Below are 14,762 nucleotides of genomic sequence, written 5' to 3' on the forward strand. Positions count from 1 at the left end.
ACTGAACTTTGATTTCAGTGATTTGGACTATGAGATGGACACTTGCTTCTTGCACTTTATGTTGCACTTTACTTTTGCTTTAAAAAAAGGATTTCATAGAAATTTGGATTTCATTTGTTTTAATAAAATATAGTTTAATCAAATATTCTGAAGTAAAATTGTTGATTTTTTGTGGGAAATCAATCGTTTAGATTCATCAATTAATTAGTCGATAGATTCATCAAAATAAAAATAGTCGGTAGTGGCAGCCCTAATATATAGTTTCACACAGAGCTCAGAAGGAAAACATAAGTTCAGTCATTTTAAAAGTTGGATATATCAAAGCTCATCTATATGCATGTGTGTCTTCGCGTGATAAGTGTAAACTCAGCCTTAGATGTTTCCCTAATCAAACACACCTGATTCAACTCATCAGCAGAGGCTCCTGTCCTGAAACAGGCGGGTCAGATAAGGGTGTCTGGGTCCTCACATTTAGTGCACAAACACTTGCTCAGCCCTTGAAACATGAAGTCACACCACTGTTGATGGAGGGTGAATTAACAGCAACTATAAGCACTCGCAGTTGGAGCAGACATACTCTGCAGTGTTTGTACATAACAGAGGTTTAAAACTAGCCCATATATATTAAAGACGCATTGATGCATCACTGGCGGTCAAACGGTCTGGAAAACAAGATTCACTTGTGCACATAGCCTAGAGCATAAAGGGTGTATTTCCTCCAGTGTGCACTAAAACACACAAATGCTGCACCTCCAGAACTGCTGAGGACAACATGCAGCTCATGAACACCTCTGAATGCAACAGATATCACACAACACTAACTCATGCAAGCATTCAGAGGAGAGTTAAACCGAACACGTGAACTTAAGTGGTCTTCCAGTCTATGCAGAGATCATTTAAACTAATTTGACATTAATACACACACTGACCTTCATAAAAAGCCATACTGACAAAACTCAGGTAATCAGAAAGTGATATTCCTTGACATTGTGAATGATTATTTGAGCAAACACACACAAAGGCAGACGGACGTTTACCAAATCTCAATCATGTGGACTGTGACCAACGCACAAAAAAAAATTTAAACAATAAAATAAAATCGGCTAGTCTGCAAACTATTCGCGGCCTGCGAGGTCAGAGGTCACTGGCGAATCAGCTTAACGAGCTGAAACTCTAAACAAGTAAACGCCAACTAAACTCTATTGTAAGCAAGTAAAACTTACAAGAAAAAACTGTCAGGTGAACAGAAGCATACACATGTACACACAACTAACTTTAGTGTACGTCGGAAAACGGACAAACCGGATGATTTTACGACGTTATTAGTTCGCAAACAATTCGCTTTCCACAGAAACAGCGCGCTCACTCGGTAACCCGAAGTGTAGAAATATAATAATGACACCGTAAACATTATGAACACTAAGTTAACTGCCGGAACATGAATTATTACAAGTTCTTACAAAGTGACACGTGTGTAACACGCGCTCATACAACGCCAAAACAAACACGGCATATCTGAGAAACGAGTGAAATGAAGCGTCCTTCTTACCTTAATTCGGTTTATAAATTAGCGGCGTGTGCTGATGCGCGCGCTCACGCGTTAAGGGGGGCGATGGCGGGAAACGGAGCCTCTAAGTAAACTGGCACGTGATTGAGCCAATCACGGAGCTGCGTGGCGAGTGTGCCGCTCGCGATCGAACAGTGAGAGGTCGGTGGCACGCGAGGGAGCGGGACCTTTGAGGAGCCGCAGGTGCTGCGGATCAAGCTGTGATGAGCGCGTGCTGCACACTGAGTACTGCTGAGAGTAGCTACTATATGACTGCATACTACACCAGGCAGTCTCGCGCCGTTTCTCATGAGCATGCTTCTTCATTCACGTTTCTATCAGGGCAGGACATTAATGGGGTTTGGGGCAAAAATGCCACCAAAATGAACAAAAATGCCCCCCAAAATGAACAAAAATGCCCCCCAAATTAAAGATAAGGAAGCCAAAAATGCCCTTGAAAAATTAAGCTAGATCTGTTACAGCTACGATTAAAGTTAAATGAATTAAATGTCAGGACTGAGAGATTGCGGCAATTGCATTTAAAATAGATTTGCTCACGTTGCATCAGGTTTCTTTTTAGGCCTTGTTTGCAGCGTTTAACTTTATAACCAATCACACAGATTTCTGTTGAGTTTATGAATGCAGAGACCAATCAGAGGCGCTCGGAGTTAACGTTCTCTTCTATTCTGAAGTTAACTTTCTGTTCTGCTTTGTTTTAAAGTGAATGTTCTGTTCTGAAGTTAACATTCTCTTCTATTCTGAAGTTAACTTTCTGTTCTGCTCTGAAGTTAACATTCATCTCTATTCTGTCAGCGATTAACATTCATCCCTCTTCTATTCTGAAATTAATATTCTATTGTTTTTTTATTCTGTATATGTTCTGTTCTGTTCTGTTCTGAAGGTAACTGCTCTGTTATTAAATTAACTTTCATCTATGTTCTTTTCTGATAATAACATTCTCTTCTATTCTGAAACTAACATTTTGTTCTTTACCATCCTGTTTTGTTCTAATGTGAATGTTCTGTTCTTAACGTTCTATATTCTGAAATTAATATTCTGTTCTGAAGTTAACGTTCTTTTCTGTTCTGGAGTTAATTTTCTGTCCTGTTCTATTTAGAAATTAATGTTCTGTTTTATTCCGGAGCTAGCATTCTTTTCTGTTCTATTTAAAATATAACAAAATGTTCTGTACTTCTGATATTAACATTTCTCTCTCTTCTATTCTGAAATAAACATTCTATTCTGTTTTGTTCTGAAGTAATGCTCTTAAGTTATCATTCTGTTATGCTCTGAAATCAACATTCTGTTCTTAAGTTAACATTCTATTCTGTTCTGAATTTAAAGGGGTCATATGATGTTGCTAAAAATAACATTATTTTGTGTATTTAATAATTTATGCATTCAGCAGACGCTTTTATCCAAAGCGACTTACAGTGCACTCAGGCTATACTTTTTTACCAGTATGTGTGTTCCCTGGGAATCGGACCCACGACCTTTTGCGCTGCTAACGCAATGCTCTACCACTGAGCCACAGGAACACATTTGGTGTAATGAAATGTGTTTATGCGGTTTAAAGTTTTAATTTTATTATTTTCCACATATTGTACATTATTGTTTCTCCTCTATGCCCCGTCTTTCTGAAACGTGTCGATTTTTACAAAGCTCATCGGTCTGAAAAGTGAGGTGTACGCTGATTGGCCAGCTATCCAGTGCATTGTGATTGGCCGAATACCTCAAGCGTGTGACGGAAATGTTATTTATTTTATTTCAGTTAATGGTTTTTAAAGTAAAACAGTTTTTGATAGCCTGCATTTGGGTCTGACTCAGAGATGCTGGAATAGGCTTCAGCCCTCCCAACATAGGATAAATTATAACGGGAAAGGATGGATGGATGGATTTTAATAGTTTAAGTTATCAATAATAACAGAAGTTTTAGCTTACCCCGGACTGTCTCTACAGGCTGGCTCTCATCTCTGCTGCTGGACTCTCCTGTTCGGCCACAGTCCGGGCACCGTGTCTTCCTCCCCCGTTCCCATTCCCTCTCCCGCTCCCTCTCCCTCAGTTTACTCTCAGACAGCTGCAACCTTCGTTTCAAGACCTCCACCTCCTGTTTACGGTGACCCACTTCCTCGAGGAAGCTGTCTTCCACCAGCCTGGTTATCTCAAACATGGCTGACTTGAGGACGGTCTCCATGACAACGGCGAGCTGAGACTGGAATGTGAGGAAAAAGGCTTCCGACATCTTCCTGTCTCTTCGAGGACACCTTGATGCAGTGAATGACTCCGGTGAAAATAATCACCCTAAAAAGACGCAAAGACAGAATCAGAAAACTGTGATATTACTGGCATCATGACGACCAACTAAAACCCGTGTCAACTTGTTCCAAATCTGGTATTTTCATCAAGACTCTCAGCAGGTGGGCGTTTTGTTATTGTTGTTTGTGCACCACGTGCATGATGCAACACACAATCTGATTATTGCTGCCAATGCTATGTTATTAGACATTTCATTTAATTTAATTTATGCATTCAGCAGACGCTTTTATCCAAAGCGACTTACAGTGCACTCAGGCTATACTTTTTTACCAGTATGTGTGTTCCCTGGGAATCAGACCCACGACCTTTTGCGCTGCTAACGCAGTGCTCTACCACTGAGCCACAGGAACACATTTGGTGTAATGAAATGTGTTTATGCGGTTTAAAGTTTTAATTTTATTATTTTCCACATATTGTACATTATTGTTTCTCCTCTATGCCCCGTCTTTCTGAAACGCGTCGATTTTTACAAAGCTCATCGGTCTGAAAAAGCGAGGTGTTCTCTGATTGGCCAGCTATCCAGTGCGTTGTGATTGGCCGAATTCCTCAAGCGTGTGACGGTCACATCATATGACCCCTTTAAATAAGTGCTTGCGGTTCGGTATCACTTACCTCAGATCAAGTCTCAAAACCCCTTCTTTTCCAGTGTAAGCTGTGTCTGTGTCTTTGCATATAGCCTAAAGTCCTGTTATTTCTTTCCATGAGCTTTGCACATGTCAAGTACCTCTGGCAAAAGATTCTGCCAAACTAGTTTGACTCTGAGGTGATTGTGTCTACTTGCTTTAGACACCAGAGGGCACATCTTTCGGCTTTCACCTCTCTCAATCTCATTCAGTCACAGCCACTTATTCACATACCACAGAATAGAAATCTGTTATCTACTCTATAGATTAGCTGTATTACATTTCTGAGTGAAATAAGGTCTGATGTGGTTTAAAGCAACTTCTTAGTAGCTTTTCAATAAGAAAGAAGTGAACAATTTCCTCTTTTTTTTCCAAAGGCGCTTTAATATTACATGTGGAATTACTTTTTTGTTTGTTTGTTGTTTATTTTAAGTTTCAAGTATTATTTAAGTACGTTAAGTGTAACTTGCAAATCATGAAGACTAGGATTTAAATTAAAAAAATACAATTCTAGATGACTAAAAGAAGCGTTTATGAATAGCTACTCAGCATACGTTTGCGAATCATTAAACATAGCTAATATTTATTACGAGATAAACCTTTTCTGCTCAGTATATTAATAAATGTAATGCACAAAAGAGACCTATTTTGACACATTTTGAAAGGAACAAATGAAAACATGCGTGAAAAGAAGACAGTGGCGCACACAAGAGCCGCGTTTCACCTTTGTTTACGTGCGTAACAATTCCTTCCGCGAGGAAAACTAGATCCGGACACATGCGTTGATCGTTAAACGAAGAACAAAATCACGCAAACCTGCTCATTTACATTGAACATTTGACGAAAACACACAACAGATGTTAGCGATGGAGAGACAGACGGTGAAGCTAAGGGAACTCGAGAGTGATGCAGCGGAGGGATACCGGAGTGCACAGCGGCGCAGCTGCGCAGAGCTACTGGACAGAGAACGAATGCTGTAGTGTTGACATATTTCATTAATGCTCAAAATTATCAAGCGTATCGCCACTATGCCGGGAATGATGGACAAAGGGTCGGAATATCTGGGGAAAGGTCGCTCAAATGGGACGAAAAGCCCGTCGAACGCCTCGAATGGACATTTTTCGGACGAGAGCGGCAGCGACGACGAGCACGGTATAGCCTCGAACACCCCTGCGGAGGTTGTTTATGTACTTTACTGGAAAACAAATCGCTTAACAAGCTCGAAACATCACACATTATTCTTGTTTTCAGATGTAGGCATGCGTGTGGGCTCAGATTATCAAGCAAATATTCCTGAGTTTGATCCAGGTAGGGAAAAGCACTGCATTCCGCCTCTTGAGAACCTGACTGACTGTGGTAGCCTCGGTACAGCTATCGCGCCGAACAATTTGCGTATAAATCTATATTTTAAACTTGTATGCAAGGATCTGAGGTGTCGAATGGACCATGTTGGTATTTTAAATCTGTTTTTAATGCTGGTGTATGATTACGTACTCATGCAAAGCTTTTTGTGAGAGGATGTTAGCTTTCTCGCTTAGCCACTCTTCAGCTAATATACCCAGTAACTTTGAGATATGATTGAATATGAGTCACAGTTTAATCTTGATTTTTGCTCGTTTATAAATCAGCTATTTAAACAGGGGAAACGTTTAATAACTTGTAAAATTGTAAATTTTCCTAAGGCTATAACATAGCAGTTTTGTGCGTTATTCAGGACTGAAGTGAAAATGCCTTTAAGTTACTATTTAACTTGTGAATTTTGCGAATAAGACACAAAATTGTGACCGGAATGTGATTTAACCCTCCAATAACTGCAACACTAAATAATTTTAATTAATATTGGTAATACTAAAATTTTAACTCATCAAATTAACAGTGAAATCTTAAAAGTCTAACATTACACGTTTTTTGGACACGTTTAATGCATACTTTTTGTATTGTAATCTTGTAGGCTTCACAAAATACAGCGATAAAGACCACGGTGGCATGTTGGTTTGGTCTCCATATCACACCATACTTGACTCTAAATGTAAGTATTTGCAACTTTTTTTTTTTAGGGCATTTAATTTTTTATTGTGACAACATCATGCATTATTGTGTACGTGTGTGTGTATTGTGATTTTTTTTTTCTTTTCAGTGGATGAGTACATTGCAATTGCAAAAGAAAAGCATGGATACAATGTTGAGCAGGTGAGTTACGAGCACACAGTCCTCAATGCTATCGTTGTTGGCCATGTTAATTAATGTATGGCTGTCCTCTGTGCTCCACAGGCTCTCGGCATGCTCTTCTGGCATAAACACAACATCGAGAAGTCCCTTGCTGATCTGCCAAACTTCACCCCCTTCCCTGATGAGTGGACGGTGGAGGACAAGGTGTTGTTTGAACAAGCGTTCAGTTTTCATGGGAAGAGCTTCCATCGGATCCAGCAGATGGTGAGTCGTCACTGCTAGTGCTACTGAGCTAACAGTGACATGTCTTCAAACTAAGAGGCTTTATCTCATTATAAATGTGTCTAGGTCACGTTTAATCCCAAAACCAGAAATAGAAATAATACTTTATGGCAATGCATTTATCTACAATTTCGCATAACCATAATGCAGAATTATTATTATTATTTTTTTTTTACTATTATAATGCATTTAGGTTTATGTGTGTGTTAAATAATTTTCATTGTTATTGTAATACAGTAACTGTATTAACAGTGTTACTTTAATGCGTTTACTTTTTAATTTATGCTAATTTAAATGAAAAGACAGTACAATAAATACTGCCATGATCAATAAAAACCTTACCATTAGAAAGTTTTTGCATCAAGATCATGTGCTTAATTATTGTTATTACAATGTGAAATTAAAGTGCACTTGCATACAATACTGGACAAAAGTTCAGAATAATTTTAATTTTTTTAATTAACATTCAATTTTTTAATGTTAATGTAAGAATTCTCTTATGCTCACCTAGGCTGAATTTATTTAATTAGAATTAACGTTAGGGCTGCACGATTAATCGCATGCGATATTTAATGTGCATCTTATCAGTAAAGCCGGTTCTGTAATCAGCGGTAAATCTCCATCGTTAAAAAAAAATTAATATATTACAATTTAAAAGACTTGTTGTCCTTTTCAATATTTTTTAAAATGTAGCTTATTTATGAGATTCTGTGATGTAAAAATCATAATACTGTCAAATGTATTTTTACAACTTAAAATAACTTATTTAACTTATTAGTTAAATTTATTTGTGTGATGCAAAGCTGAATTTTGAGCGTTTTTAACCTGCGGTCACACTAGACAAAATGTAAAAACACAATCTATCCACTTTCCTAAGACACTGCAGTTTTAAATGCATGTTTTAATTCAGCTGTGAGGGACGTGTTGATCTATTGCTATGAATTTGCAGGGCAGATTTCCCCGAGCTTAAACTTAGGAGCGCAGTGAAATGTGAATCTTCCCTTGAACTTGCATTTCCGCTCTCCTGCATTCGCATGCGTATGAATGGAGGTCAAAGGAACGAAAAGTGTAGCGTGACTTGCACCTTCACTCCAGTCTTCAGTGTCACATGATCCTGTAGAAATAGGGATGTAACGATTCACTCAACTCACGATTCGATTCACTTTTTTCTTCTTTTTTTACAAAATTTGATTTTTATATATATATTTCAAATTGAAATATAACACTATAATAATATACTAATATAGCACTTGCATATTATTGCTCTTTTTATCTAGGTTTTGATTGCTTGTTCTCATTTGTAAAGTCGCTTTGGATAAAAGCGTCTGCTAAATGACAAAATATAATGTAAATGTAAATAACAAAACTACATTGAAATTTTAAAACAAACCCCAAATCAAATAAATAAGTAACACAAATAAAAGAAATCTCTTCATATAAACAAAATAAGGCTTTGTCTTGTGCTCTTTCCATTTAAAATTAGAGGCAACCACTGCATTTTAATCATGATTCAAACAAAGATGCTGCATATATGCAACATGAGCAGTTTTTAATCTAAATTAAATTGTATAATCTCGAAATTTGAAGCAAAAACAGAATGGTTTGATCTCAGTTTTGTGAAACCATCCATAAAAATATCTGCATGAAACAGAAACAGCAGACGAGCTGAATCAGACACAGATTCACTCTCTGCCAGCAGGTGGCGCTTAAAGCGTTTCCTTGGTTTCCGCTGCGCTTATGAACTTCAATATGCGTTATACAGAGGCAAGAGGAAAAGAAAACAATACCATCTAAACTTTTCTAAAGACAGTAAGTTCCCCTCAGACATGAATTCATATAAACTCCTACACCTAACTGAATCGCGATTTGTTTAACAGCTCAGCCGATTTGAATCGTCACATATTTGAATCAATTTTTAACCGGCTCGCGGTTAATCGTTACATCCCTATGTAGAAATCACTCTAATATGCTGATGTGCAAAAGATTTTTCTTTCAAATAAATGCTGTGCTTTTGAACATTACTCTTTTGCAGTTTCTGCTTTCTATTCATTGAAGAATCCTAAAAAACTGCATCATGGTTTCCACAAAAGTATTAAGCTACAAAAGCTGTTTTACACAATAAGATATTACATTATACTGTGCAACACATTAACAACTGAGCACCAATAATAATTTATGACTGAGCAGCAAATCAGCATATTAGAGTGATTTCTGAAGATCATGTGACACTGAAGACTGGAGTAATGATGCTGAAAATACAGCTTTGATCACAGGAATAAATTACAGTTTTCAAATATTTAACTACAAAACAGTTATTTAAATTGTTATATTTAACAGTATTAACTTACAGTTTTTACTGTGGTTTTGAATAAATGATTGCAGCCCTGATTTCTTTCAAAAGCATTTTATTGCTAAATAAAAATTGCCTTTTTTTTTTATTAATGTTGTTTTATTTTGGTATAAATCTATTTTTGTGAGATGTTCCCTGTTGGAGTCACTGATACTTCACAATCATCATTAATTGCAATTTTATACCCTACACTCAAATTCTTGAATTTGATAATTGATTGTAGTTGCCGGACAAATCCATATCCAGTCTTGTGAAGTACTACTATTCGTGGAAAAAAACGCGATCCCGGACGAGTCTGATGGACCGACAAGCGCGAAAGCTGGCAAACCGGAGTAATCAAGATGAAAGGTCACTTATCCATTTGACCTTTGAGCTCATTTATGAGTTGATTCAAGTTTTTAGTGTTTCTGGTCTTTTTACTTTTGCTTTTGACATAATAGTGAGGAAGAGATGGAAGAAGCCAACCCCATTGAGGCCAATGACAGTGACTATGACCCTACAAAAGAGGTGAAGAAGGAGGTAATGTGATTTTGTAATAAATGCATATCTCAAATATTCAGAAGTATGTTAAAGGATACAAATGCCCCTTTTTACAATATGTAATATAAGTCTCTGGTGTCCCCAGAATGTGTCTGTGAAGTTTCAGCTCAAAATACTCCACAGATCATTTAGTATATCATTTTGAAAATGCCTATTTTGAGTGGAAGCAGAAACACGCTATTTTTCGTGCCTGTCTCTTTAAATGCAAATGAGCTGCTGCTCCCCACCTCCTTTTCCAGAGTAGAGCTGTGCCATTACAGCTCATATCTACTTAAAACCTGGAAAAGTCAGATTTTCATGTTATGTCACCTTTAAAGGTGTCTATTGATTCCTTTATATTTCATCTTTTTTCAGCGTCTCAATGCAGTGATTTGTTTTTCCCCTAACAGAGTCATGCAGAGCCTCAGATGCTGAGCTCCAAAATTGCACTGGGACGGAGAGAGCACCAGACCCTGCAGCACCGTCACCACAGCCAGCGGTCCAAGTGCCGCCCTCCCAAAGGCATGTACCTCACACAGGAGGACGTGGTGGCCGTCTCCTGCAGCTCCAGCGCCGCAAGCTCTGTCCTGCGGCAGCTCGACATGGAGCTGGTGTCCCTGAAGCGACAGGTACGGCCAGGAATCTCCAAGAGGTTAAAAAATACAAATCTTGGGGATAATAAATTATTATCCGATTAATACAGTGTTAAATGGTTTAAAAAGTAATTATTTTTTTTCTTTTTCTTTCATTTTTTTTTTTTCAGTAATTTATCAAATATTTTAAAACGTTTGCTGCATGGTTAAAATACGCTACGTGTATAAAATAAAATTGCATTTTTGAGAGAAGTCGTGTATAATAAAGCAGTAAGCCCCAAGAAGCCGTGGTTTACAGCGAATTTAAAACAGCTAAGGGGCGTTGTTAGGTACGACGCTAAGCTAACCCCCATAGTTGTTATAAATTCACTGTAAACCACGGCTTCATGGGGCTTATTGCTTTTATAAAACGGTTATTCCATATACGTAGTAAGGTTTCACAAAATAAAACAGCAAATAAAGTATAATGATAATAAAAACAGTATTCTTCCACCAAACAATGTAGTTCCTCAGAAACCCCAGTTGTGGTTGTAACAAAGTGGTTGCCGAGCAGCACACAAAGTAAACAAAGGTGTGTGTTTGTAGAGTAATTTACAACAGCTTCGAACGCGGCTCAGCCAATCAGAATCAATGACAGAAATAGGCCTAATGTGGACGCAAAATTTTTATAAGCATTATAAACATAGCTAGGCTAGGCTATTTTTAGTTCCCTTCATTCCACAACAAATCCTTTCAGTTTAATAGTATTCAGAAAAGAACAAGAATGGAAAATATAAGAAGCTAGACAAGCCAAAACGAATTCATTTAGGCTAAAGCCAAACTGAAACCAACGTTGGGTCTCTCATTCGACACAAATCCAAATGTTTCTGTATTCGTGGTGTATTTGAATGCCAAAATATTATTTTTGTAAACCTGGTTTGGTACTTCAGTCACGTTCAAACATCCATGTAAAACAAATTGTATTTGGCATAACATCACGGCGGGACGGTGATAATGTTTAAAGGCACAGATTTTTTAAATTGAGCAATGTGTTGTTTTCCATATGTTTGCCTGACTGTATTTTATTATGATAATGAACAGGCTGCATTGTCAAGTAAGCAATGCTTAACTGTGTGAGAGCGTGTGGCGCCGGCGCAATCACTTGACTTTTTTCCTTCTAACAATGGAAACAACTACTCCTAGCCATACAGATAATCGAAACTGTAAAAGGTTTGCTTTTATTTGTGTGCATTACCAATAAAAACAAATCTTTGTGCTTTTGTAAAATAAGGAAAAATAGGATGCCGCTTTCTGCCATCTTGGTTTCCTTTCGTGCAGCACAAAAATAAACCGAAACTGTGCATACTAGCCTGCTTGTTGCAGTTTTTTTTTCTTTCATTTTGTATATTTATTAAGTAAAAATATCTTGCGTAGGCCTATTTATTCATTATATATAGCCTATGTTTATTATCGCAGAAGCGCTGCAGGTGCGTGATGCGGTGTGACTAAGTGAATCCTCATGTTCTGTTGTTTGCTGTCTTTTGCGCATGCAAGATTAAACCCTGAAAAACAAATTTTGGTATTTTTAACGGGTCACAGACACTTATCCTTTCTAATTTAATTCAATTCTGAATTAAAATAATCTTAACGGTTAGTAATCGGTTAACAAGCGCCAGTTGTCGGTTAGGAGAAATAACCGAAATGAGCATCCCTATTCTTAACGTTCTTTCTTCCTCACAAGTTTACCTGGTTTTCTAGGTTCAGAATGCCAAGCAGTTAAACAGCGGACTTAAACAGAAGATTGAAGATGGAATTGATGAATTCAGACTGCCTGAGGTGACTCATTTCTGCTTGCACTTGTTCTCATATGCACTTTAATCTGAATTGTTTGCATATCGTCATTTTGCTAAATGTCACGTTTTGTTCCAGTGCACCCAAAAAATTAATGCCCGCTGGACAACAGATGAGCAGCTTTTGGCAGTACAAGGTAAGTAAATGGTTACTGGCATCAGCTTTGTACCTGTTATCATACCAAATTTCACTCACAACATCTTTTGCCTCATTTAACTAGGGGTACGAAAATATGGGAAGGACTTCCAGGCTATTGCTGATGTGATTGGGAATAAAACGGTGGGGCAGGTGAAGAATTTCTTTGTGAACTATCGGCGTCGCTTTAACTTGGACGAGGTGCTTCAGGAATGGGAGGCGGAGCAGGGAACACACACTCCCAACGGAGACGGTGCCAGCTCTGGTGAGGATGGAAAGAACAGCAACATCTCCTCAGGAAAGAACACAGATGAAGAAGAGGAAGAGGTAAGGGTTAAAACTGTGAAGCCTCTCATATGAATCCGTCTCTGTGGTTTAATTTTATACTGTGAAACAGTGGCCGGGGCCAGTGCTGCCACCTTGTGGAACAACTGTTTAGTGCAAAACAATTTCAATGTGCGTGTGCGACCTTGCGCGTACAAAGTACTCGGGTTACAAAAATCGGGTGGTGCATGTGCAGTACATGCGTACTTTTGTGATGACGAAATTTGCATCACGTGCACTGTACGCATTCGCTAGTGTACGCGTAACAACTGAAGTCAACTTTGGGCTAGTGTTGTCAAATACCAGTTGATAATGAAATTAAAAAAAAAGTCATACATACAATGATACAAATATCAGTTGTCACTCTAGATCTCCCAATAATACCTTAGTAAGATTATACTTAATGCTTAGTTTTATGATCGAAGCTGTGTCGTTTTTATTTTGGGGGACAAAACATATAATGCAATGCAATACAATGACGATGAGACATGTACAAGTGGATGTTTCTCAAAAGCCTGTTGTATCATATTTAATGCATTTCAACATGATTTCTCTGGAAAAATTTATGGATAATCAAGTAAACCTAAGTGGCTTCAGTCCAGCGAGTTGATCTTGAATAGTATTAATGTAAAAGCTTTTCGTTTGTGCTTATTGTGAAATGTTTAATGAAGACACGTGTACAATATCCTAAGTGTGGACGTTTATGCAATTATACTAACTATTTTGTAAAAAAGTATAAGGTCTTTTAGTACATGGTAAAAATATGGTATTTCCCTTTGAAACTATCAGTCAAGTCACCTTTATTTATATAGCGCTTTTAACAATACAGATTGTGTCAAATCAGCTTTACAGTATTAAATAGGAAAATAGTCAATGATGCAAAATGATAATAACTGACAGACAATAACTGATAAACACTCAATTTTCAGTTAAAGGCAGTTCATCATTGAATTCAGTGATTCCATCGTCCATCTCAGTTCAGTTTAAATAGTATCTGTGCAGTCGAGTCGACGATATTGCTGGAAATTAAGTGTCCCCAGCTAAGCAAGCCAGAGGCACCAAAACTCCCATCAGTGACAGAATGGAGAAAAAACCTTCAGTCGGAGTTCTGAATCTCTTCCCTTCCACCACAGTTGTTTGGCTGAACTCTTCTTTAAACACCTAGCTTTGCCTCTCATAAAGTAGTAAAAAATGAAACCAGTGTTAAGTTGTCTTCACCTTTCTTTCTTAATCAGGGTCAGGTGACCCCAGCCTCGGGTCCGTCTCCTGTAGCCACATCAGCATCTCTAACAGCAGCCAGCAGCTCCAGCTCTCTCAACCAGCCTCCACCTCTTCTGCGCCCATCTCTTCCTGCCACTCCAGCGCTACACCGTCAGCCTCCACCTCTGCAGCAGCAAGCCCGCTTCCTTCAGCCCCGTCCTGCCCTGAACCAGCCTCCGCCGCTCATCCGGCCCTCCAACCCCCTCCCTCCGCGCCTCAACCCCCGCCCCACAGCCCCTGCTCCCTGCATGGCTTCAGCCGCGCCGGGCCAGCAGCCGCCCTCTCTGGTGGGCATCCAGTCCGAGACGCCCTCCTCCTCTCTACACTGATGTGTTTCATATTTGTGACATTGCTGATGAAGGTAATTAGTTAGCAGTTCTCGTTGTGAATACTAGGAAAAGAATGATCGTTTTAAAATGTGTATATATTAGTTACGTAACTTTCTATTTATTTGACCTGATTTTTTATTTTATTTTTGATTTTGTAATCATGTTGTAACATTGTACTTTAAAGCGATTGATTGTTCACCCAGAAATGAAAATCACCCCATGATTTACTCACCCTCAAGCCATCCTAGGTGTATATGACATCTTCTTTCAGATGAGTACAATCAGAGTTATATTTAAAGAATGTCCTGGCTCTTCCAGGTTTTATAATGGCAGTGAATGGCTGTCGAGATTTTGAAGCCCAATAAAGTGCGTTCATCCATCATAAAAAGAGCTTCACGCGGCTCCGTCAGGTTAATAAAGGTCTTCTGAAGCAAATCGATGCATTTGTGTAAGAAAAAAACAACCAAGTTTTGTTTACAGCAAAGG

General features: G+C 38.3%; 2 protein-coding genes across 2 annotated transcripts in view; one reads left to right on the forward strand and one right to left on the reverse strand.

Annotated features, from left to right (window-relative positions):
• LOC107702246 (ELAV-like protein 2) overlaps positions 1 to 1,785 on the reverse strand; it is a 49,821-nt gene extending 48,036 nt beyond the window's left edge. Inside the window, exon 1 of the mRNA XM_016504499.1 lies at positions 1,550 to 1,785. The gene's annotated coding sequence lies outside the window, so the exon portion shown is untranslated. The remainder of the gene's footprint in view (positions 1 to 1,549) is intronic.
• A 3,620-nt stretch (positions 1,786 to 5,405) lies between these two features.
• Positions 5,406 to 14,521, forward strand: LOC107702248 (REST corepressor 3-like). Its single transcript, XM_016504501.1, has 12 exons — positions 5,406 to 5,637; positions 5,737 to 5,793; positions 6,437 to 6,514; positions 6,623 to 6,675; positions 6,757 to 6,918; positions 9,510 to 9,634; positions 9,727 to 9,805; positions 10,216 to 10,434; positions 12,136 to 12,213; positions 12,307 to 12,364; positions 12,449 to 12,690; positions 13,923 to 14,521. The coding sequence occupies exons 1-12, from the start codon at positions 5,484 to 5,486 to the stop codon at positions 14,274 to 14,276; spliced, it is 1,659 nt and encodes a 552-aa protein (XP_016359987.1). The 5' UTR covers positions 5,406 to 5,483; the 3' UTR covers positions 14,277 to 14,521.
• Positions 14,522 to 14,762: the final 241 nt, after the last annotated feature.

The sequence above is a fragment of the Sinocyclocheilus anshuiensis genome, unplaced genomic scaffold (genome assembly GCF_001515605.1).
Source record: "Sinocyclocheilus anshuiensis isolate Anshui unplaced genomic scaffold, SAMN03320099.WGS_v1.1 scaffold666, whole genome shotgun sequence".
In the NCBI taxonomy this organism is placed as follows: Eukaryota; Metazoa; Chordata; class Actinopteri; order Cypriniformes; family Cyprinidae; genus Sinocyclocheilus; species Sinocyclocheilus anshuiensis.

Coding starts and splice junctions, on each gene's coding strand:
- LOC107702248 (XM_016504501.1), top strand. CDS start 5,484: ATGCTCAAAATTATCAAGCGTATCGCCACTATGCCGGGAATGATGGAC. Junction 5,638..5,736: donor CGGCAGCGACGACGAGCACG/GTATAGCCTCGA, acceptor TCTTGTTTTCAG/ATGTAGGCATGCGTGTGGGC. Junction 12,691..13,922: donor CAGATGAAGAAGAGGAAGAG/GTAAGGGTTAAA, acceptor TTTCTTAATCAG/GGTCAGGTGACCCCAGCCTC.